Source organism: Triturus cristatus, chromosome 4_1 (assembly GCF_964204655.1).
Source record: "Triturus cristatus chromosome 4_1, aTriCri1.1, whole genome shotgun sequence".
Taxonomy (NCBI): domain Eukaryota; kingdom Metazoa; phylum Chordata; class Amphibia; order Caudata; family Salamandridae; genus Triturus; species Triturus cristatus.
Genome location: NC_140585.1, coordinates 37,360,063 through 37,384,344, shown reverse-complemented (window position 1 = coordinate 37,384,344; position 24,282 = coordinate 37,360,063). Strand labels below are relative to the sequence as shown.

The 24,282-nt window shown below is 47.6% G+C and overlaps 1 protein-coding gene across 9 annotated transcripts in view; it reads right to left on the bottom strand.

The window, feature by feature from the left end:
• Positions 1-24,282, bottom strand: part of SLC43A3 (solute carrier family 43 member 3) — a 523,038-nt gene that overhangs the window by 86,842 nt on the left and 411,914 nt on the right. For all 9 annotated transcript variants that reach the window (XR_014981069.1, XR_014981068.1, XM_085651424.1 and 6 more), the window contains 2 exons: positions 20,589-20,728; positions 13,156-13,292 (listed from right to left, as the gene is read on the bottom strand). Coding sequence is in view for 7 of the 9 variants with exons in the window: in XM_085651424.1 (XP_085507550.1) it covers positions 13,156-13,292; positions 20,589-20,728 (277 nt within the window). In the remaining 2 variants the exon portion in view is untranslated. The remainder of the gene's footprint in view (positions 1-13,155; positions 13,293-20,588; positions 20,729-24,282) is intronic.

Below are 24,282 nucleotides of genomic sequence, written 5' to 3'. Positions count from 1 at the left end.
GAGGCGTTCTGTATGCGTTGCAGTTGTTTCAGCAGTTTGGCCGGGGCTCCCGCGTAGAGGGCATTTCCGTAGTCCAGCCGGCTGCTGACGAGGGCTTGGGTGACCGTTCTTCTTGTGTCGGTGGGGATCCAGCTGTAGATCTTTCGGAACATGCGGAGGGTGTTGAAACAGGAGGATGAGATGCCGTTGACTTGCTTGATCATGAAGAGTGTTGAGTCGAGGATGAATCCCAGGTTGCGTGCGTGGTCGGTGGGCATCGGTGCTGCTCCCAGGGCAGTCGGCCACCAGGAGTCGTCCCAGGCTAGGAGGGCGGGGTCGTGGAACAGAGGAGGAGGACCTCCATCTTGTCCGAGTTCATCTTCAGGCGGCTGTTCTACATCCATTCGGCAACGGCTTTCATTCCTTCGTGTAGGTTGGTTTTGGCTGTGAGAGGGCCCTTGGTGAGGGAAAGGATCAGCTGTGTGTCGTCGGAGTAGGAAATGATGTTGAGGTCGTGGAGTCTGGCGACGTGTGCGAGCAGGGCCATGTAGATGTTAAACAGTGTCGGGCTGAGGGATGATCCTTGGGGTATGCCGCAGATGATCTTGGAGGCTTCGGAGAGGAGGAAGGGAGGCCGACGCTCTGTGTTCTGTCTATGAGGAAGGAGGAGGTCCAGTCCAGTGCTTTGCCTCGGACTCAGGCGTCGTGGAGGCGCGTGCGTAGCGTGCAGTGGCAGACAGTGTCGAAAGCGGCTGACAGGTCCAGGAGGATGAGGGCCGCGTTCTCGCCGTTGTCCAGCAGGGCCCTGATGTCATCGGTGGCGGCGATGAGGGCCGTTTCGGTGCTGTAGTTGCTCCGGAACCCGGACTGGGACGAGTCCAGGATGTTGTTCTCCTCGAGGTAGCGTGTCAGCTGTTTGTTGACGGTTTTCTCGAGGACCTTCACCTGGAACGGGAGCTGGGAGATGGGCCGGAAGTTCTTGAGGTCCCTTGGGTCTGCCTTGGGTTTCTTGAGCAGGGCGTTCATCTCGGCGTGCTTCCAGCTCTCCGGGAAGGTGGCGGTCTCGAAGGAGATGTTGATGGTCTTGTGGAGATGGGGTGCGATGGTGGCGCTGACTTTGTTGAAGATGTGGTGTGGGCACGGGTCAGACGGGGAGCCGGAGTGGATGGTGCTCATAATTGTGATGGTGTTGTCGTGGTTGATGTTAGTCCAGGTGAGCAGGGGGTCGCTGCGGGTGGTGGCCGTGGGGGCTGGGGTGCTGTTGGCTTTCATGGTGGTCTAGTTGTCGAAGCTGTCGTGGATGTTAGCGATCTGGCGGTAGAAGATGGAAGCCAAGGAGTTGCACAGGTCTTGTGATGGTAGGATGTCGTTGGTGTTGGAGCTGGGGTTGGAGAGCTCCTTCACAATGTTGAAGAGCTCTTTGCTGTTGTGTGCATTGTTGTTGAGGCGGTCCTTGAAGGAGGTCTTTTTGTCGGGTAGTGCACTAAACGGAAGCTCAGTGGTGCAGCTACTTGTGAGAATGACCATTGTGACCCAATGGCGTCCATGTGGGAGCAATGCCGCTGAATCTTGTGGTTTGGCCATGGGTACAGGTGTCTGGGTGGAAGTGGTTCATCGTTAGTGTGATAGGTTCACTCACATCCAGGGGGCTGCCCAGACTCCCCAGCACCCAATCACAGCTGCCCTGTATGACTCGGTGGACCCTTGCGATCCTCAGCCTCTTTAACACCAATCTTCTTCCTAGTGCGACCGACCACTGACAGTTCAAACGGCTCTGATTTCTTCAAGCGGGCAGTGGGAACCCGTATGCTTATCAGAATGGGTGGCGATGGGGTGGAGAGCACGCCCCCCTTCCATATGCTCCATGTTAGAAGCTCTCTAAGTTTTTGAGGTTTATCTTCTTGTACTCTGCATTTCCCCCTCATATGTCCTACTCATCCCAGTCCTTAAAATGTGAGGCAGTCCTGCCTCACGACAGGCCAATTCAAAATGCTAGTCTTTCTTTTATCTCCACCATATAAGCCCCTCCCACAGCCATACCTGTTTTTTTTCCTGTCTGACACGGCGGTCGGAGCGTTGGTGTTTGCTGTGCTGTGTATGTTCCTGTTGCTGCTGGCTCGTGCGGGGGAAGGCTACGATGTGGCAAGTTTTTTTTTTCAATGTTCATTCTGTGTGAACGCGTACCTCACCGGTTTTCCGGTCGGTCTCGTTCCTACTCCATTGACTGAACGGGCTCCCCGCGCATGTGCTTGGCTGGGGTGGAGAGCTTTCCTCTGCGTTCTGTCTTCGGGTCATTCCGGTGCTGAGGTTTCAAACAGCGTCCGGCTCCCGCGGCCATTGTCTTGGTTTCCGTGGCGAGGCAGCGGGCTCTCCTTTTTGGCGATTCGAAGTCTCATATTGGTTGAGGCTTGGATGCCTGGTGACAGTATTTAATGGGAGTTGCTGGGCACTTCCTGGTTAGTTCTGTGGCTTCCTGCGTGGTGCTTGTTCTTCCTGCTTCTGCCATGGGGGATGAGGCTTCCTCTACGGTGCCTGCGGAATCTCGGTCCGAGAGGAATAGTGTCTAGGACCTGCAGGAGGATGACCTGATGCAGATTTCCTGGAAATAATTCATTCTGCTGTGCAGGCTGCGCTGCTTGAGCCTTCTGCGAAGAAATCCAAGGTGGAGGAGGAGGACATGGACAGTTCCCCTAAGGGGAAGTAGATCCATGGGAAGCTTTTTCCGGACATGTTGATCCATATTCGTGAGGTGCTGGGGTTTGATACAACGTCGTTGACTGATGAGGGGTTTTACTCCCAGGATAGTACCTCGGTGGCGGATGACCTGCCTTTTCATGATGTCATTAAGGACATTCTGGCTAAGGAATGTCTTGAGGTCGACAAGCAGGGGATTCCTCACTGTTTGGGGAAAGGGTATCGCCTGATTCCCAGTTTCCTCAAGTTCCTAAAGTCAATTCTACTTTGTCCTCCATGGTTTCTTCTTTGTCTTCGGAGGAGGCTTCCCTTGCTGACGATATTGAACGGAAGGTGGAGTCCGCTTGGAAGCATTCTCAGGCGGCTTCTCATTTTGGGTTCGGGCTAGCACTTACTCTGCTGCCTATGTCTCACAGGGAATCCCACTCCTATCTTGGCGCAGATGGACGTCGTGGCGCAGTTTCTGTCTGATGTGACTTTTGATACACTGTGGGCCTTCTCCTCAGCTGCAGGGGCAGCGGTGGCTGGTCAGAGGTCTCTTTGGACACAGCCTAGGCGTCTTGACGCTGCTCAGAAAGTCTTGATTCATAAACTGCCCATGGTCCATTATAAGTCCCGGCCTCAGCAGCAACAGCAGCCCCAGGGTTCCGGGGAAGAGTGACTATGCTAAAGTGGGGGCTTGGCTTAATTTGTTTCTGGATCGTTGATCAAGACTGATTTCCCACCAGTGGGTCCTGTCGATCATAGAACAGGGTTACCGGATTCTGTTCTTTGAACAAATGGGTGCGGCTGGATCATATTCGGATGGTCACCTTGCAGTCCGTCATTCCCCTCATCCAAAAGAGCGATCTTTTGGCTTCTCTGGATCTGGAAGGTACCTATTCTCACGTTCCTGTCCATCCGGGAAGCCAGCGGTTCCTGAGGTTTGCAGTGAACGGGGTCCATTACCAGTTTCGGGTGTTGTCTCTGCCCTGCAGGAAGGAAGGCCAATGCCAGCTAACGAAGAGCGCTCGGACTACCCTGTGGAAACAGAAAGCCGTCCAGGAAAATAGATGCAGCCAGTAACCCATGAAACACCTGCTGATGATGCTGCAGAACCCAAGCGAGGACCAGCTTGGCATACATCGTGGTGCCCTCCCTCCACCCCTGAACCCTGCAGAGCCCGCATGCTGCTGCCTCAAAAGCCTCAGGCTCCCCATGGGGCACCTGGGCATTGGGCTTGGGGTGGTTTGTGTGGCGGAAGAACCTACATTGTGAAGACTTCACCAAATTCAGTGGGAAGCTGCTGAAATACTGTACGTTAAACCCCCATGTGTGGCTGAACCTGGCTGCTACGAACCCATATTGGTGACTGCGAGCGCAGAATACCCTGATCATGTCCGCATGTTCCGTGGCTTTACTCTTCCCTCAAGCATGTGGTTCCCCAGATCTGAGCCGAGGTGTGATTTTGGCTTGTGTTACCCCTATCAGGGATTCTAAGTACTGTACCTTCTGAGGTGCTGCTGGGCAAGAACATAAGACCAGGTTTAGTACCCTCTTGTAAGGAGTTCCACCTCACTCTCTTCTTGAGACAATTGGTATACCACGGTGCTCTTGTTTGGGTGATGGGCCGAAAGAGGCAGAGGATTACACGGGTACCAGAACCACTCACGACATACAGGGGAGGCGGTGACACGCTTTCATTTCCATGTTCGCTGCACGCAGTGACATCCCCTCTGCCAATCATCATGTCCACCCGATGCTCTATGATGGGGCGTGTGCATAAGCCTGGCTCCCCAGAGGAGAGAAGGGCCCTGACACCTCAGGGGATATGTCAGGGGGATCGTGCTCCTTGTGAGAGATATGGTACCCGAATATTGTTGTCAGAATATCATGTGACAGGAATACTGTCTTCTAAACATACTATACAACAATACTGGCCCACTGGAATCATAATATAAATCTTTTTGTAAATATTTAGGAGCCAATCTTTACGTCGGGTGATATTTCTGTAGGCAAACCTCACAGGCCGCTGTTCACACAAAAACACAAGCAAGAACAGTAGGAATATGTTTGAGTGATTTGTAAAAGCTACCAATGAGCCCTCTTGCCTTGTTTTGGTGTAGCGGTCGTTTCCTCCTAGTTGCATGTGTTTACTTATATGAGGCATTCAAAGAGAAATTGCAAAAAAAGTACTTTCTCTTTTTACAAAATAAGCCACCCACAAATTGTTGCTCAGAGTTCTGGGTCAGCCTTGGATGGCTCTGCTTCGCTACCCTGAGGGTCAAGTGTAAAGGATTGAAGTTGGTGCTCAGTTTCGGTCAAGTGGTAAAGAGCTGAACTTGGAGCTCAGTCCGAGTCCAGCTGAAGGACGACCCTGGTTCAAGAGAGTTAAGCAATCTCATTTGTCACAGCTGGAGTGCAGTAACCCCTGACTGCGCCTGGGCGCATGTACCAGGGATAACAGCCTTTACATCGGGGCTCGAACCATGCTGTGCCTTTATATCAGGGCTCGAACCATGCTGTGCCTTTACATCGCGGCTCGAACCATGCTGTGCCTTTACATCGGGGCTCGAACCATGCTGTGCCTTTACATCGGGGCTCGAACCATGCTGTGCCTTTACATTGCGGCTCAAACCACGCAGTGCCTTAACAACGCGGTCCAAACCACGAATGCGTCTTTACAACGTTAACCACAACTTGTTTTAGGGAAAGTGCTGATGGATTGATGCTGGACTCTAAGTCCAACAATTTCCCTTCTGCTGTGCAGACTGGAGTTGGAATAATAAGTTATACTATTCCAAAATTCAGCGCTTTCCCTAAGGCACGTCGTTGTAACGACTTGCGTGGTAACGGAATGCATTGTAAGACGCATCTGTGGTTCTGGCAGAGAGGGACCAGGGTGCCGCAGCTTCTTTATTCTGCACATGCGCACTGGAGGTTTGCCGCTGGATGATCCTCGTTAGCATAGACTTCCCTCAGGTCAGATGAAGTTAGTAGTGATCGTGAGGCAGTGACAGTCTCATCGTCCTTCCTCGATGTTACAATGTTGGCACCCCCACCAGGGCAGTGTGCTGTTTGGATGAAGAGACCCTCCTTTTGATGAATTTACCCATATGCACTCCGCAGCAGCTCCAGATTGTGTGCCCTTCCTGGTTGTAGGCGATTGTTAGAATTTTTGCCAGCTTTTCTTACCACTTGGGAGGCTTGCACCTGCTCCTAGTAAGGAAAGATCCTCTTCAAAGCACTGTGTGGTTCACCCTCTCTTTTTGTAGCGAGTCGCCAGCCCCTCTTCAATTATGTTATGAAGATTTGTTGACCAGTTAATTGCAAGATCCAATTACAGAAATTACAGCCTGCTACTTTACAAAACAGCAAGTCGAGTAACCCTGGAGACAGTGCAATGGCCATACATGTGTGCTGGCAGTCCTCAGAAATTAAGGGCTACATGTACGACAGTCAGGGTTTGTGTCTCGCAATTTGCGAGTCGCAAAACCTGATGTACCGCAGTGTCTAAGACACTGTTTGCAGTTCCCAAATGGGTGTCATGTGACATGCCTCATTAATATTCATTCCATCGGGAATGGCCGGCACTGACAGGGATGGTGGCCTCCTGGGGCCAGCAGACCACCATGTCTGGGACTGCTTTTTAAATAAAGCATTTTTTTTTTTATCCAGCCCATTTTCCTTTAAAGGAAAAGAGGATGCATTTCAGAAAGGAAAATGAAAAGTTTTCTTTTCATTTTTTTCACGAGTGGGCAGTGGTCATTGGGACCCCAGCCTGTTTGCGAATGGCACCAGTAGTAGTGGCGTCTGCAGATATAAAGCACAACCAAGGGAGGTTACACTCTTTATTCCGACAACTCCCCCAGAGCAGCCTAACACCAGCCGCTCTGCCTCCAACTGCCCCTACTACATTCTGAACTGCCATCCCGGGCGTTCTATATTCTACAGACCCGAGGGATCGCAGTATACAAGTCACAACATATGTCCTCATTTTATAACAATGACATCATGTTTATAAATATAACACAAAAGACTACAGGATGAACACAAATACAACAAGAAAAAAACAATGCAAAACTAGGCACAATAAACTATATACATGTTTGCATAAATTAAACAAGCATTAAAAATGCAATAGGTCTCGCCTTTTATTAAGTTAAAGCCATTTGCTTTGCTATCCTATACCATTAGCAAAGCAAATGGCTTTAACTTAAAGGCGAGACCTATTGCATTTTCAATGATCGTTTAAGAGCTGCATTCAGACTCCGGTCTGGCTGTGATTAATCTGGTTGGGGCGGCCTTTCCTTTTAGCTTTGTAATCATGTGAGTTTATTGATTATACCGCTCTATTCCTTGCAACTTGCTGGAATTTTTACTGATGTTTGTTCTGATTAATTGACTTTTATGGGTTTACTGTGAAAAAAACCGACTAAAGTTTATTGATGGATTGATAAGTGATTACTGGTTTAAGTCTAATGAGCATAATTGTGCTTTTCTTAGACACACAACGGCAGAGATTTCTCTCCCTACACCACATTGGGCCTGTAACATTCATTGCATCTGCAAAAATTACAGGGAACCTAAAAAATGTAAATTTCGGAAGAAACAACCTCTCTAGGGAGACAAGTTTCTGAAAAGGACCACTTTTAGGTAGAGGTGGAACTTAAAAGCGCCACTGCACTTTCCAAGACTCTGCTGAGGAGGTGGAGATCAAATAGGCACCCAGGCATAGCAGCATTTCCCCCACACTCTCTTCTATACTATTTGAATTCTTTTGCTGTGAGAAGACCAATTAATGCCGGGGAGAAAGCGCTGTTGTGGTGACACAGCCTGAATAGACCCCATTGTGTGGTTTTTGGCGCGCCTCTCCGTTTTTGGGTTTGCATGATTTCAATGCTGGTCGTAATTACATATGTGAGTGTTTAACTACATTTATATCTATCCTTGACACGTATAAGGTCTAAAGATTTCTAAATCGTAATCAATGAGTCACCATGAAGTTCTCCTACATCTAGATCTACAATTCCACAACTCGATCCCATAGGCACTGCCAATTTCGGCTTCCTGTTCCTCAACAATTCAAAAGGAGACAACCCTGTGGCACAATGTACGCTTGTTCTACATGCCCACAGCATCTGATTAACATGTCCCACTACGTCTTTACCATTTGCCTCAGCCATCTGTATACTTTCGTTTACAATCCTGTTCACTCTCTCCACAACACTGTTAGCTCTGGGATTGTACACCGCTGTCTTGCAATAACATATTTATTTGACTCAAATAGGTCTCCACTTCTTGAGAACAAAACTGGAGCCCATTGTCTGATATATCTCATCTATGTAACCACGAATAAACATCCTTTCCATATATTGTATAACCAATTTGCTAGTTGCTTCTCCCGTGAACTCCACTTCAAACCATTTAGATTAGTAATCCACCACAACCATCATAAATCTGTTACAATTATCCAACACATCAATAGGACCCATTATGTCCATGGCCACCTTCAACCAAGCCCCCTCAGGAAAACTAACCGGCTGAAGGGGTTTGGTATTATTTTCAAGATTTTGTCACGACTACCACACAACCCACAGTTCTTAACAACACTCCGAGCATCATTATCCATGCTTGGCCACCAAAACAATTACCGTAACCTGCTTTTTGTCATACTTCTACCTAGATGCCCCTGTTGACTAAACTCCACGGTCCTACCTCTCAATATAGCGGGGGAATTAAGCCCGACCACCTCTTCTCAAACCCCACGCATCAGAACTCAGTTTGGCTTTGACCTGTACATGGTTCTTTATGCCTGACACATCAGCAGGCCAACCCTCCCTAATGTACTTGCACAACTTCATTAACTCCCCACCACTAATCACAGCATCCAACCACTCAGTAGTGGTAACAGATTTTGCGTCAAAACACTCAACAGCTGCGATCCATTTAAATTCCTGCAAATCATCCCCGAAAGCGTGTCAGATTCCGGCAATGTCTTGTTTGTAGATAATGCATCAGCAAACATATGACTTGCACCCGACACAAATTTCCATGGTAAAAGTATATTGCTGTAAATTTGCCACCCATCTAGCAATTCTCTGTGACATTACGCCTGATCCCTTAGTAGAAAAAACAAAAACAAATGGCTTATGGTCAGTTATGATTATAAGGGAGATGCCCCGCACAAATGTTCTGAATTGTCTAGCAGCCCAAAAAACTAATAGAGCTTCCCTTTCGCTTGTTTTACATCAGACAATGTATACAAAACATATGCTATAACAACTTCTTCACCATTCTGTGTCAACACTGCCGCAAGGCACATAAGCACCAGCATTGGTCGAAATTAGAGGTTTGCGTATTATGTTAAAACTACTCAAGTAGGATGAACTAGCTTCTGATTTAATCATGTCAAACTCTTTGAGACATGAGTCATCCCACTCAAATGTGCAATATATTTTGAGAAAACCTCTCATACTCTTTGTCTTATCAGCAAAGTTTGCTACAAACTTGACATGAAACTAAATCACCCCAAAAAGATTTCAAATCATCCTGGTTATCCGGTATCATGGTGTTGACAACGTTTATACATTTTCCATGGGGTCCAACACCGTTGGCATCAACAGCATGTCCCAAGTAATTCACACTATTGACTTTCAACCTGTTTGACTGTTAGTCCATTATCCTGTAACCTTTCCGGCATGCCTTTTAATTTCAAATCATCGTCTCGTTCATCATTACCACAAATTAAAATATCTCCCTGGAATTAACCTATACCACTCATGTCTCTAAAAACTCCTGTGCATCAGTCTCTGAAAGACCGGCGACGCAGAGGCGGAGCCAAATGGCGTCCTTTAAATCTATATGCACCAAACGGCGTGATAAAAGATGTCGAATGGTTGAAGGCATCATGCAACTCGATCTGGCGATAAGCCGCCGGTATATCAATTGTTGAAAACCATTAGTTGTTACCGACAGTACGAAGATCAATACACAGCCTAATAGATTGATCAGGTTTCCTAACCACACAATGGGTTCTAACCAATGTGACCATTCATTATCCTCAATGAATGTCAGTATCAACTAGCTTTTGAAACTCAGCTTTGACATCACCCCTCACCGCCAAAGGCAAACTCTGCCCTTTTTTGGACTTTAGGGTGACCCCTCAATGGAACACAATTGGATGTTTGAAACCATTTAATTTGCCCAATTTATTGGTAAACACTTCTGGAAATGCTTGGATAATATCCCGTTCCTGAGCAGTAGCACCCACAAGAACAAACATGTTCGTTTGCACCCAGGTGCAACTGTATGCTCATAGCCAATTGATGAATAGGGCCACACAACGGTACCTGTTTTTTAAGCTATGTATACTCTACCAGAAATGTCTTTGTTCATATGAGATCACAGCAAGAAAGAATCATAGCAACTCCACACATTCACCACTATATAATTTTCAATTTAATATCAGGTTTGTACAATAATTTGTTTTTTGAAACATCACACTTTCGAAAATCATCTTCAGAAATGATGGTATACCTGGCTCCCTAATCTACCAACATTAAAAGGGATTACCATCCATTTTGAACACACACTTCGGATCTCTCACACTCCGTCTATCCTTGTCAAGATCGACAACTGCGGATAACACTAACTGTTCATCCAAGTCATTGGAACCTTTCCCGGAACCTTCATCCACAGCACGTAGGATGTGATCAACATGCAATGCATCACTCTTATAATCCTCGTTGCTATCACTAACTACCCCACGTACCCACATCCTGACCCTTTACAAATCTGGGCATACTGACCCACTTTCTTGCAACATAAACAGGTTACATTTGTGACCGGGCATGACTGGTTATTGGCCCAACGATTCCCACTACTGCATTTTATACGTGCACTCCTGGTGCACCCCAACGTCTCCCTTGAGGTTTGCCGGTTCTCTCACTAGATGGTTTCCCACTTCTAGATTTGCCTTTACCTACATTAACCTTAGATTCATCATGCCCACTGTCATGCTTAACTTTATCCTGTTTAAATATTTTAACACGTTTGTTAGTTAATTCTTCACCTCTGGCAATGTCCAGAGCTTCTAACAATGTAGGATTGCGAGCACTCCATAACTCATTTTGAATCGCACCATCAGATGTGTGCATCATTAACTGCCCACAAATATATTCATCCTGATTTCCTGTGAAAGCACAATTCACCATTAGTGCTCTCAGCGCAGTCACAAGTGTATCTATAGTTTCATCACTTTTCTGTACATGTGGGAAAAACGTGTAGCGCTCGAGAAGAACATTTGTTTTGTTACCAAAGTACAAATCAAGTTGTTTCGTAGTTTTTGCATATAATGACACACTATCCCCTTCTTCCCAAGAGAGAATTCTTCAGTAAAGGATGATACATCCTTTTTTAACTAATGAATGTAACAAAATAGCTTGTTTCCTCTCATCCGCCAACCTTTCATTAGCAGCAGCCAACATGTATATTTTCAACCCATCAGTCCATTCCTCCTAGGGAACTGCAGAATATCCAGGATTAGCCAAAAATGGTAGTGGAACAGTCAGATTATGCAGAAATTTCATAATATGCTCCTAAAATGATGCTGCAAAAATGGAGTCCATACCACATATAACCTGTACACTGAATATACACACTAAATAATGTACACTCCGACAGCGCTAACAACAAAGCAGTGGTTTGCGCTTCACCGTGGTTTGTTAATGCACACTCTGACCGATCAATGATACAGGAAGGATGTGCGCATCACCGATTCTCTGATTGAATGCAGAATTGAGCACCATCAAACAGTAATTATAAAGGACAGGTGTGTGTCACCATAGAACACTGTGCACACGTTTCACTTCGTTTGCCCAAACACACTGTGACATGCTCCGAGGAGTGACCTCACAGTCACAATCTTTACAACGCACACAAGCTGAAACCTCTTGGTGAGTGTGCGCATCACTGCTGAATAAACATACAAACGTGCCACCTTCAGCGCCGCTGCGCATTGCTAGGGAACCCCATAGAAAATGCTGCATGCCGACGCCGACACGCGCTGTGTGTGCTGGTGATGTCGCAAGCCATGCCCAACTCGCAGTGGGCTTGCACTTGTGCTCGAGCAGTGCTCATGAAGCCGCTCAAAAAGAAAAATCTCAGTCGCATATAAAGGGATTCCCGATGCAGCACGGTGCCGAGAAGGATGGATCCGCCCTCCAGCTGGTACCAGTGAATTAGTCGAATGCCAGAAGCCTGGGCGACCAATGTCCGCCGTCAAACATGGCTTCCTGTGCACCTCTTCATGCAGTGGACTCGCTGCGGAGTCATCCAACTCATCACCGGAATAATGTTGGGGTGGCTCCAACAAATACGAAAGGACCACCAAGGTAGGTTGGACTCTTTATTCAGACAACTGCCCCAGAGCAGCCCAACTCCAGCCGCTCCGCCTCCAACTGCCCCTACTACATTCCGATTCCATTCTGAACTGCAACCCCTCGGGACCTATATCCTACACACGTGGGGGATTGCAGTATACAAATCACAACAATTTGAAATTGGTGGTAATCTGCTAATGTTTTGCAACTGCATTCCCGATCACAAAACATTCATACATACCAGTGTGACTCGGTATTAGGAAGGGACCCCCTTTATGCTCCCATTCCAAACAGCAACTTACAAACCCTATTTTGTGAGTTGGTAATAGGTTACCGACTCCCAAAATAGGGTTGGTACAAAGGAACATGCACTTTACCAAATGCGTCGTACATCTGGCCCCAAGTTTCTCACAAGGCAGAAAAAGCAAAAATGTAGTAGTTTTAGTGGGAACATTTTCCCTCCCCAGAATTCACTGCGCCTTTCTCAGGGAACATATTGTCTGCCTATCCCAGACCCTGACAGGCCAACCTAAGCCACCCATCTCTAGAAGGATTGGTAAACCCTAGGGTGGGCGGGTGGGTGTAACTGACAGTAGCAGTTTGCCTTCAGTTATACCAAGGAGCACTTATAGGGTTTCTGATAACTCAGCCTACTTCATTTATTCACCTGAGAAACACGGATGTCTGGCAGGTTTGAAAGGTTGTCAAGCGCGGAAATTGGATTTGGAACTCAAGCCGCATTCACAGACAGTAGACCACATTTAGGCAAAGGCACCTGAGAAATGCACACACTGTAAACACCGACTCCGCACCGTGGCCACTACTCAAATGAATAGGTTTGTAATATGTAAACTAAATCCTGGACAGTTAAACCTTTGAACCGTGAGAATATATTCAACCTGGAGAAAGCCTTGTGCGAATGATTGTGCTGCAAATTGGAGCTGGAAAGCTACTTACCTGTAACCCTGGTCCTCAAGTGTAGGCAGGTTCAGCAAAGCCCTCGGTGTGCAAGTATATGGCGTGTCCAATGCTGGCACTTACTCGATAAAACTGCGACGAGAAGCAGGTAAGAGCAGGATAGAGCTAAAGTAAACCCCCAATGCTCCAAGGGCACAATCACCTCTGTCTATCAGGGAATTCTGTCCTTTGTCAGCCTCTTCTGCCTTCACATGGTCGCTACTTCTGCGGCGGACGCCATCTTGAGAGCCGGGAGTCGTCGCACTCAGGCTGTATGAAGCGGACTTCTGACAAGTGATGCTGCAAAGGAAAGGATACCCATGTTAGGAGATCAGACACGCATCTGCCAAGGAACCTTTCGCACCACAGGGGCAACCAGCATCAAGAACTGCGACAGAGCGCAGGCAGCAAAGGTGTTTGTTCCGTGAAAGGCGGGATTACAGAAAGAGCACATTTAGGGTTTCAAGCCAATCCTACTTAAAATCTGCAGCGGCTGCAGACACAGCCCAATCCCTGAACCATGTTAGGTGGGGCTGCTGTTTTAGCAGCAGACTGACAATATGTAAGCTGCATCCAGTGTACAGAAATAAAATGGTTCTCTCCAGTCAGTCCTTCCTCCCTAGCACCAACACCAGGCGCTCTACAATGTTCATCTGATGTCAGGAGGAGTATGGAGGTTTATTGTGACGTCAATGGATTGCCCCTTTAAATCTGAGGACTCTTGCCCCTGGCAGGAGGACAGGACACTGGCATGAATTGTGAGGGACCCAGACTCTACCAGCAGGCCAGGGCTCACTGTCAATAAAACTGAGAGCCCCCTGAACCCCACAGCTGGTAGACCCAAGGAGGGACCTGGCTTAAGGAAGGAACACTGCCATTGCAAAAGAGAGTGAAGAAAATGGGCGGGGGAGAGAGTACAGGAAGAGGAGACAGAGGGAATGAACATGACTGAGTGCAAGAGGGAGTGAGCAGGAAAGAGAAGAGGTGGAAATAAATCAGAGAAGCTTCGAAGAGAGGTGAGGGAAAGGCATACGGTGGGGCTAAAGAGATTGGAAACGAAAGACTGAGAAGAGATCAAAGAACAAAGTGGCCGAGAAGTTGAAATGGACAAAGAGGGGGTGGGGGGTGGGGGAAGGAAAACAAATGGGAGAGACGAAGAGAAGAGGAGGAAGGTATACAGTATGAAAGAAGAATGATAAAAAGAGGAAGCATGCAAGAAAAAGAAGAGTCCAGAGGAAAGAAATGTAAAGAAGGAGGGATGCAGAAACTGAAAGAAGCTGCAGAGAAAGCAAAGACATACAGAAAAAGTGTAAAGACTGGAGAAGGAAGAAAGGAGGGGGATGGATAAGGACCACGAGGAGGAGGGAGAGAGCTTGTAAAGGACTGATGATTGGTGACAATGTGAGGAACAAAGGAGGAAAGAACAAGGGGAAGTGAAAAGGAAGAGATGAATGAAAAGCCTAAACATTAATAATAAGGTGAGAGGGGAAAGAGCTGGAGGGGGGACGGTGATGCATAGGGAGGAGAGGACTGTGGGTGCCCAGTGGACCCAGATGTGCACAGAGAGCCTCTCTCCTCCCATCTGTTCCCACAGCCGCCCCTGGGCACCAGTCCAGCTGATGCACTGGGCTTATCAGACTGTTTGTGAGAAGGCGGCCTCCCGGCAGTGGAGGGGAGGAGTGTCAGAAGATAGGGAGGGCAGACACTGCAGCAGGACATAGGGGGCCATCCTCAAGACATCTCAGGGTGCTCCTGAATATGGCACACAGTGCCAGGGCAACATACCAGTGCGAGGGCTCTAGGGCGGATTTAGGTCATGCCACCAAGTAGAAGGCCATCCCAGGCCATTCTACAATATAGCACCCAAGGCATCACCGTCTGTTCGAGAACATACTACCCAGTACCCAGCCAACACACACCATTCTAGAATATTGCAGAAGATGCCACACAACACTGGGGCTTCAAGACACCTAATGGCATCATATGCTGTTCTAGATTATGTTGCCCAGTACCAGGGAATCATGGGCTGTTCCAGATCATGCCACCCGGTACCAGGGCATCCCATACCACTCCTGGGTATTCCAGAATATGGCACATAGTGCCAGGACATCATAGGTGGTTATAAAACATGCCACCCAGTCCAAGGCCACCACAGACTCTTCTAGATTATGTCACACAACACCAGGGAATCCCATGCCATCTCATGACATCATCAGCTACTCCAGAACATGCCACAAGGTTCCAGGTCATTCCAAGCCAAGCCAGTCCAGTCAAAGCTGCCCTCGCTGTCTAGAACATGCCACTGAGTTCTGAGCCAAGGCCAGACTGCTGCCCCCACGTACCACAGTCCCTTCCAAGACTTCAGGATGCCACCGCCATGATCACAGGCCGGCTGAGCTCCCATGATGCTTTGATACCGCCATCTTGAAATACTCTTGGCGGCATCAAGGATTCTCTGCCACCAAGTTTGAGGGGCAGGAGATTGGAGACACCTCTAAGGCTACCATCAAAGCATTCCAGAGAACCCTGTACCAGCCCCGCCTATTGTAGCTACCCCGTTGTGGGGGCCCGTGCCCAGGGTTTCGATGGCAACATATGCTTCTCAGTGCGGGAGGCTCAACCAAGTGGAGGCTTCCGAAGTGAGGCTTTGGGAGTTTTGGGCTTTTTCTCCTTGTCATGTGTTCCAAGATGGGTCTGGTGGCTTGGTGGATTAATGCGTGCGAGAGATCGCAGGGAGGACTTACTAGCATGTCGCCATGGGAGGGCTCTTCTCGTGAAACGCGAACTCCTCCCTACCTTCAGGAAGCGCGGGACTGCCGAAAACTACAATACCCATGCCCCTCTCCTGTCTATCCACAGACGGAGGCCGAAGAGGACTCGGAAGTGGGCGGGGCTGACCCCGGAAGATCTGCCACATGCCCAATGAAAGGAGAGGATAGCAAGAAGGAGGCGTCTCAGACCAGCGGTGGAAAAGGAGGAAGTCGGCTGGAAGAGCGGACGAGAGAAGATGGACCCGGTACGCGGACGCCGGATCAAGAGACCAAGAACCAGGACGCTGAAAAAGAAGACGGCGACGACGCAGAACCCGAGGAGCAGTGGTGTGAGGAGTGGTGGTGTCCGCCGGAGGAGGCTGGGGAGCGGCCGCAGCTCAGGAGAGCTGCGGCGGAGCCGGTGAGTAAAAGCGTCCCAAGGGAGCAAGGGGTGGGTCTAAAGGGGGGGAAGTGACCGTGGGGAGCAATACGGGTAGGAATCTGGAAAGCTAGGGATTCGGCACTAAAGTTACCCCTAGGCTCTGACTACGCGACGCTTAAAGAGAACCACAGCGGGTCATTACCCACATAGCCAAGTACAACCAGGACACTACCTTTAATCAAGCACGGCTAACTGTTTATAGACACCTTGTGATAATTGCGTCAAGAGGCCCCATTGACGCACAGGACCATTGATTTAGTTTGGCTCTTTTGGCCCTCCCTCCCCCCCCCCCTCACAACCAATTAGACAGAAGAAACGGTGCAAGCACTTCGTGGTGTGGTGACGGGTCTAATCATCATAACACATAACTGACGGCTCCCTCTGTTTCTTTTCCTCCTATGAACCTCTGGGGAGACAGCCATAACAACGACGAGGAGGAGCCAGGAACATCGAATTCGGCATCCCCATTGGGCCCAGACAAGGCCGCCACGAGAGGAAAACCCGAAGGGACATTACCATCACGCTATACCTTTTCAGCCCAGGGCAATAAAAATCTTTCTTTTGGCAAATATATACAGCCTCCTCGTCTGCTTATCAGACCTGCCCTCCCACATGCGTCCACTGTATGGGCCTGTGTTTGACCTCATGGTCACTGGTTCAAATCCCAGAGGGTCCACTCAGCCTTTCATCCTTCTGAGGTCAATAACATGAGTACAATTGAGTTGGGTAACTATAAGGAATATGCTACTTACCAGTATGCATCTGTTCTTGGCATGTAGAGCTGCAGAGCCACACACTTAGGATAGTAGATCGCCATCTCGTGTTGGGTTGGGATGCTTGCAGGTTGTTGTTGTCTTCGGAAGAAGTCTTTATTCACAAGATAGGTGACTCCTCCCTTGGACGATAGTGCGCATGGGCATCCTCTCCATCCTCAAGATTGTTTTTCGCCATGATGGGAAATGATGGAGGTTGTAGAAAAGAGAGAGAGATGTCCATGTGTAATGTCTAAGTAAGACAATGCTGGAACAGATACAGGTCCCGGGGAGGTGGGTGGGCATGTGTGGCTCTGCAGCTCTACATGCCAAGAACAGATGCATACTGGTAAGTAGCATATTCCGTTCGAGGCATACGAGCTGCAGATCACACACTTAGGATAGACTATATAGCAGTATCTTCCCTAGCGGTGGTCACCTGCATTGGTTGCAGCAGTTTGAAATAAAGTTTTAAGGACAGCCTGACCCACAGAAGCTTGTTGCTTTGCTTGCAGTGTCTACTGCTGGCCCAAAGAGCTGTTCCTGGTTGAATGGCTGACTAAGTATGGTAGTTTGTACCTCTGGCTTAAAGCCTGAAATGCGTAGCCAGGCATGTTGTCGAAGGAGCACACTTGTGTTAATTGCTCTAGAGGCGGTGTCTGCGGCGTCAAGCGCACATTTAATTGTCGCATTTGAAATAAGTTTTCCCTCGTGGATAAGGTCATTTGCCTGGGTTTTATATTGCTCTGCCAGATGTTGTAACAGAGTCTCTAATTGGTCGTAGTGGGCCCTGTCATAGCGTGCTAGTAGGGCTTGGTGTTGGCAATACGCCAATGCTTAGCGGTTTGTGCGGCTACTCTTTTGCCCGAGGCTTCTAACAGTTTGGATTCTTTGTCGGGGGTGGTGCATCTCCTGTGGTTTGGGAGTTGGCGCGTTTTCTAGCGTTGGAAACGACCAGAGAATCCAAAGGGAGCTGCTCTTTGATGTAATTAAGATCTTCAGGGGCAGGCCTATATTTCTTTTCTATCCTTGGGTTAAGAACCCGGGCACGGACGGGGTCTTTAAATACCTCGGGCGTGTTTTATGACTCCTTTAATCATAGGCAGAATTTGTACAGACTTTTGAGATTGCTCAAAAGTATCTAATAGGAAGTCTTCCTTAGGTGCGTCGAAGTGCATCGCGACGCCATGGTAAAGTGCCGCTCTGTTTAATAATTGGCCAAACCCCAGGTGATCATCTGGAGGTGATGGTTTGGAGGGATATGGCTGAGGGTCAGGCATGTCTGGTAGAGGGAATGCCCAATCATCCAGTGGTGCGGTATCTGGATCCGTGAACGGATCATTAGGGTCACCCCCACCCCCTAGGTCATCATCATCCTGTGGAGGTGGTGTATGTGATGGAGAGGGGAAAGGCAAGGGTGGTGTAGGCAGAGGGGGTGGGGTAGAAGGTAGTATGGGAGAGGAAAGAGTCATAGGCGATGTTGCAGAGTCCTACTTGTTTATAGGAACTGGGGCAGGTGGTCCAGTTTCCGTTTTTTACATGGCACCGCGGTGACATGCCCAGTCTTTGGATTAATGTAGATCTTTTTCTGCCTTGGATCAATGAGATCTGGATGGAAAAGTTATTGTTCCTCAGGAACAGGTTTTGGCGCCAATTTTTTCAGTTCCGTTCGAGGTTTTGGTTGATCGGTGGAGTTTTTGGCTTTAGGAGGTGTATGAGAGTCCTTAGCCGGTGGTTTCGGTGCCGATGATGGTTTCGGAGCCGAAGTTGTATCCATAGGCTTGGGAACCGTCGGTGCCGGTTTATCTATTGGCCTTGGTGTTTTTGGGGCCGAAGGCGTCGGAGCCGATTTCGGTGCCGAGTGGTCTTTAGTCTTCGGTGCCGAAGGTGCCGGTGGAACAATGACATGCGGCTTGCTCGGTCCCGAGCTACCGGAAGGCTTATGTGTCTTCGGAGCCAAACCCGGAGGCGGGGCTTCTGAAGGATGTTTTCGGTCTCGACTAGGGCCAGCAGGCGAAGTCTTGACCAATGCCTTTGGTTTTGGAGGGGTTGGGGCAGGGGCAGTAGTACTCACACGTTGCCCAGGAGTAATGGGGTAGTCTGAGTCATCTGCTTCGGAGATGATTTGTAGATCCTCGGAATCTTCTTCCGGGACATCGGGGCCCTCATCAAAGATGTCCTCTGGTTCCGGAGCTGGTTTTTGTGCCATGATGTGGCGTCGAGCCCTTCCATCTCGAATGGTCTTTTTGGATCGAAATGATGCGCAGGCTGGACAGCTGGACTCGTGGTGTTCCGGTGATAGGCACAGGTTACAGACTTTGTGGTGGTCACTGTGCGGAAATTTTGCTCCACACTGAGGGCATTTTTTGAAAGGCATCCTTTCCATGTGCCGTAGGCCTCACGGCGTGGATAGGCCCAGCGGCCCGCGGCGACGTCCGGAATCGAGCCGATGAAATCGATGCGAGGATGAAGGTGCTTTGATGTTTTGTGGAAGTTTTTCGCTTCGAAAAGCTTGGAATTGAGATTTCCAACCGGAGCGGAAAAGTTGCATCCGAACCCAATGGCGGAAAAAAACAATCTAACGATGGAGTTTAAGCCCATGCGCACTGTCGTCCAAGGGAGGAGTCACCTCTCTCGTGACCAAAGACTTCTTCCGAAGACAACAACAACCTGCAAGCATCCGAGCCCAACACCAGATGGCGATCTACTATCCTAAGTGTGTGATCTGCAGCTCATATGCCTCGAACACATGTAATTCAGTGCCAAGATAACCTTCGCGGTGAACATGCGCATTACAAATACACATTATTATTTTATGTTCCATTCCTGTCAGGGTGAACTGCAGCTTTGTAGTAATCAAATAGTGACATGCACATTCAGCAGTATGTATGCTGTCAGAAAAAACCCTAAATAACTAATAAGGGCTATGAAAACTGCAGCATAGTTCCCAGGTTCAAATGAGACTGGGCTCAACGTGATAAATATTAGGACAAAGTCAGCTTCAAGGTCTGCTGTCCACTACCCACCCGGTACTGTCGCATCACACTGGTCCTACCCAAAGGAAACAGATATGTACAACAAAGGAATCTTAAGGATGGCCGTGTAGATGCAGCCTAAAGAGACGTCAAGGTCTACTGCAATAACCTTGGACTGCTCAGGGAGGTGGTACTGAAGTGTTATAGGTGCTCTTGATGTCTGGGCAACCGATTAGAGATGATGTTTATGGCTCGATTAAAGCAAAAATCAGCAAAGCCAAAAGTGAAAAGATTTTTGTGAAACGTTGAGGTAAAACAACGAGGAAACTAATTCAACATGGGATGATGATGGTGGACAAAAGGGAATAAAACTGGGAAATTACACTGATGCCAGAGGGAATCTGGGGCCATGTTTCGGTCATCAGGGAAATTCTTTTGACGGACTTCTGCAGGATGTCTTTAAACTTACAGAAAGGCTGTTAGGCAAGCAGGCAAATAGTAGACGAAGGCAACTACGTGGCATGCATGAGCAGTGGAAGCAGCACCCCAGCTGGGGCATGACAAGCCATGTCATGACAAAAAGGTTGGAGATCTGTTAGACTGCAAGAGATGCCTCAAGAACCTGACCCAGATTAAGTTGTGCCCAAGGCAAGAGGCTCAACACAGCATTTCCTTACCCATAGGTGTAATCCTCAGGTACAGGGTAGGGGATGTGAGTCCGGGGCATAAGGAAGAAGGTGCGAACCAGATGCCATATGCTGCAAGCTGAGATGCACACGAACATGGTCATCAAGGTGAGGCCTTGTTCAAACAGTACCTGCGGGGAGAGAGAGAGGAAAGGGGTTAGGACATTCTGCCCTTAAAGTAGTGGTACTGAGAAGTTCCACTTTTTTCAGAGCTACAAACATCACATTTTTCAAAAGAAAATTAGCCTCTTGGCTCTAAAAAAGTTTATTCGTTTTCTAACCTTATGAGGAGGAAGGCAGACACAAGGGAGAGTAGAAAGGGAGTTCAAATCCGAAAAGGCAAACATAATGTGGATCAGTCTTTCAGAAGCATGCCCACCGCTGAGACGAAGGACCACCTTTGTGTGCCTCTGTAAAGCTCTACCACCCTGCCCTTGTATGTTTTCTGGATAGTCCTGTGTTTTTCTTCCGTTGGGTTTGACCACCGAGTGCGGCCGCAGGAAGTATTCCATCTATTTACAGTGTATTTCCTTATCATAGCTCTGCTGATGACAAAAAAGTCCACTCTTTTTTATTGGGCACCAAGCGTCATGGCGAGTGGTGGTGGAGACAGACAGATTGTTCGTCAAAGCCACAGGCCTTTTTTGGTCTCGCTTACCTGACACTAAGCGGTTTGGTTGCAAAAGACCAACAGTGAACTTACAGCGAGTGCACAACCCAACCATTGCTTACCATTGGCTGGCCTCATTGTCACTCATTTTCTTCCTTCTTATTCACTAGCTTGCATTCCTTTCTTGTGTTTGTCCTTCCCCTGGGGCATAGCCACTTTACAATCCTTGATTGTCTGACTTGTATCCTTCAGCTGCTCATATTTTGGGAACTACTTTTTCATTCAGCACTCTAAGAGAATGCATGTGTTTTCTAGGTCTCTCTCATGTGCTACCAAGCTTTGGCACACACATTATTTTATAGAGCAAGGAAAGGGGCATCTGCCATAGTCTGAGTCCGACACAAAAGGTGTACTTAGCATGACATTTCTCCTCCTGGAGGCCCATAAATCTGCCTCCTGGGTTACTACTGAGAACAAAATAGCGTAACCATGTTGCAAGTAAATTTGGCCTTGGCAGGAGTTTTGCTTTACATTTGGACACTTCATTTTTTTTTTTCAAAATCTGTTCAGAGTTTATTTAATGAAAAGTTTTTAATAAACAAACCATATCATTTATTTATATTGAAAACATTGAATCTAATGTACAGTGTGGAGATGCCATAAGATGTGTTTGCTTCTCCTGCAGTATTTTGATTTTTTTCTTATAATTAATAAAAAAAAAATAAACTTTACAAACGAGCATTTGCAAAAACACAAAATTTGCATCAGTGCTTGCATTATAAAGGAGAAATGTGTTGGATTTGCAAATGCTTGTTACTTTTCCATCTGGAGCAAGTAGCTACCAACTTTACCCTGTAAAAGGCCTGTTGAGTCGCCATAAATGAGGCTCTTTTCTTTAATCATGTATCAAGGACGGCTGTAGCATGATTGGCAATGTGTAAGTTACAAACAGCCTGGAGAATGTTACTGTCCCTTGGACCACACATGATGTGCTGAAGAGAAAGGTAAAAATATCCACCTGAACCTGCATATAGCCACTCTCCTGTGTCCTTCCATGGCACGGATTAACTTGGGGAGTGGAGGAGGCGTCCAGGGCATTGCCTCTGTTCTATTAAAGCTCTCCTCTCCCAGTCACTTATCTCTTGTTTTTCGGTTGTCTCTCTTGGCAACAGAACAGCTTCACGTTAATGAGGAAATTTGTCCTGTTTCTTAACAACATAGCCGAATTGCATTTCATCTCCAAGAAGCTGCTGAAAAAGAAATTGAGACTTTGCTGAAACATGAGGTCATTGAGCGCTGTACTGGTCCGACGCCATGGATGTCGCCCATAGTGGTGGTACCTTAAAAGGACAGTGGAGGGTCTGTGTGAATTTTTGTTGACATTCATCAAGTAAACAAGGTGACTGAAAGAGAATGATATCCAGGTCTGTACATTGCTGCCAAGGTGAATGGCGGCAAAGTCTTTTCGTGCCTTGATCTGAACAAGCCGTATTGTCATCTCAAATTGGAAGAAAATTACAGGTATATTACTGCCTTTTAGACTCATGTTGGTTTGTTCAAATACAAAAAATTGGGTTTTGGAGTGGCCATAGCTGCCGAACTTTTACAAGATGTAATTCATCGCATTATACAGCCTGTCACACATGCTTTTAATTATAGGGATGATACACTAGTGTTTTGGGCACACAAAAAGAACATGATAGAGCTTTTACCTACGCATGCCATCTACTTGCTGATGCAGGTCTTACTTTGAATGCTAAAAAGTGTGAGTTTCACAAAACAAAATGAAAATTCTTTGGGCATATTTTCAAAGATGGGGGTAATGACTCCCGATCCAGACAAAGTTCAGGCTTAATCATTCACCCCTCCTCCATGAGATGTAGCCATGTTGCGTTCCTTTCAGGAGATGGCCAGTTACTGCTCCAGGTACATCCGTGACTTTGCCACTGCGAGTGCCCCATTGAGAGACTTGACAAAACTGAATGTTTCATTTCAATGGTCACTGGAGTGTGATCAAAGTTTCAAGACAATTCTACATGCAATTGAAAAATGCTACTTAAATGTCCTACATTGATCCGAAATTGCATACAGAGATTGTTGCGAATGCCAAGCCCAGTGGGTTTGGGCATGATTCCTGCTCCACATAGTGGACATGCAAACGCAGAAAGGTGCATTGTAGTGTATGCTAGCCAGAGTTTGTCACAGACTGAACCAGCTTATTCCCAACCTGAAGAAGTAAGCCTTGCTGTTGTGTGGTCTTGTGAAAACGTTCACGTGTTTCTGTATGGAAAACATGTTATGCATTTTACTGATCACCAAGCACTACTCACTATTTTTGTTAATCCAAAGGCCAAGATGGCCCCTCACATTGAGAGACAGGGGGTTACGACTGCAAGAGTATGACTACAATACTGTGCACTGGCCAGGGAAAGATCAAAACCCTGTCAACTACTTTCTCGAGTGCCCGTACAGTTTCAGGGTACACCTTCTAAAATGGCCGGGCCTATGTCAACTTAGTTGTGAGACCCAGTATGCCAGCTCCCATATCTGTGGAACAAATAAGTGCTGCTACCAATGCAGATAGAACTATGCTCGTACTCAAAGACATCATTACGCATCAATCCTAGAGAACACTCGCTCGATCTCTTGACACGGACAGTGAATATCAGAAATTCAAGAATGTGCGTGAGGAACTGTCATTTACACAAGAAGGGATTACTTTACAAGGGTCGAGAATGGTCATTGCTGAAAGTCTCAAACAACAACTCACCTAAGTGGCTCATGAGGGACATCATGAAATTGTCACCACTAAGTGAGCCCTTTGAGACCATGTTTGGTTTCCTAATCTTAATGAGTGAGTTGAAAGAGAGCTCCAAGTTTGTCTTTTATGTAACGATTTATCTCCAAAAACAACCCAGCGTCCTTTGAATATGTCAGGTCTTCCAAGATATGTCTGGAAAAAACCAACAGCTGACTCCTTTGAACCCCTCGACAAAGGCCATGATCCCATGGTAATTGTAGATGAGTACTCCTGGTTTTCTCTGGTGGAAGACCTTTCGTCCTCATTCATGATTG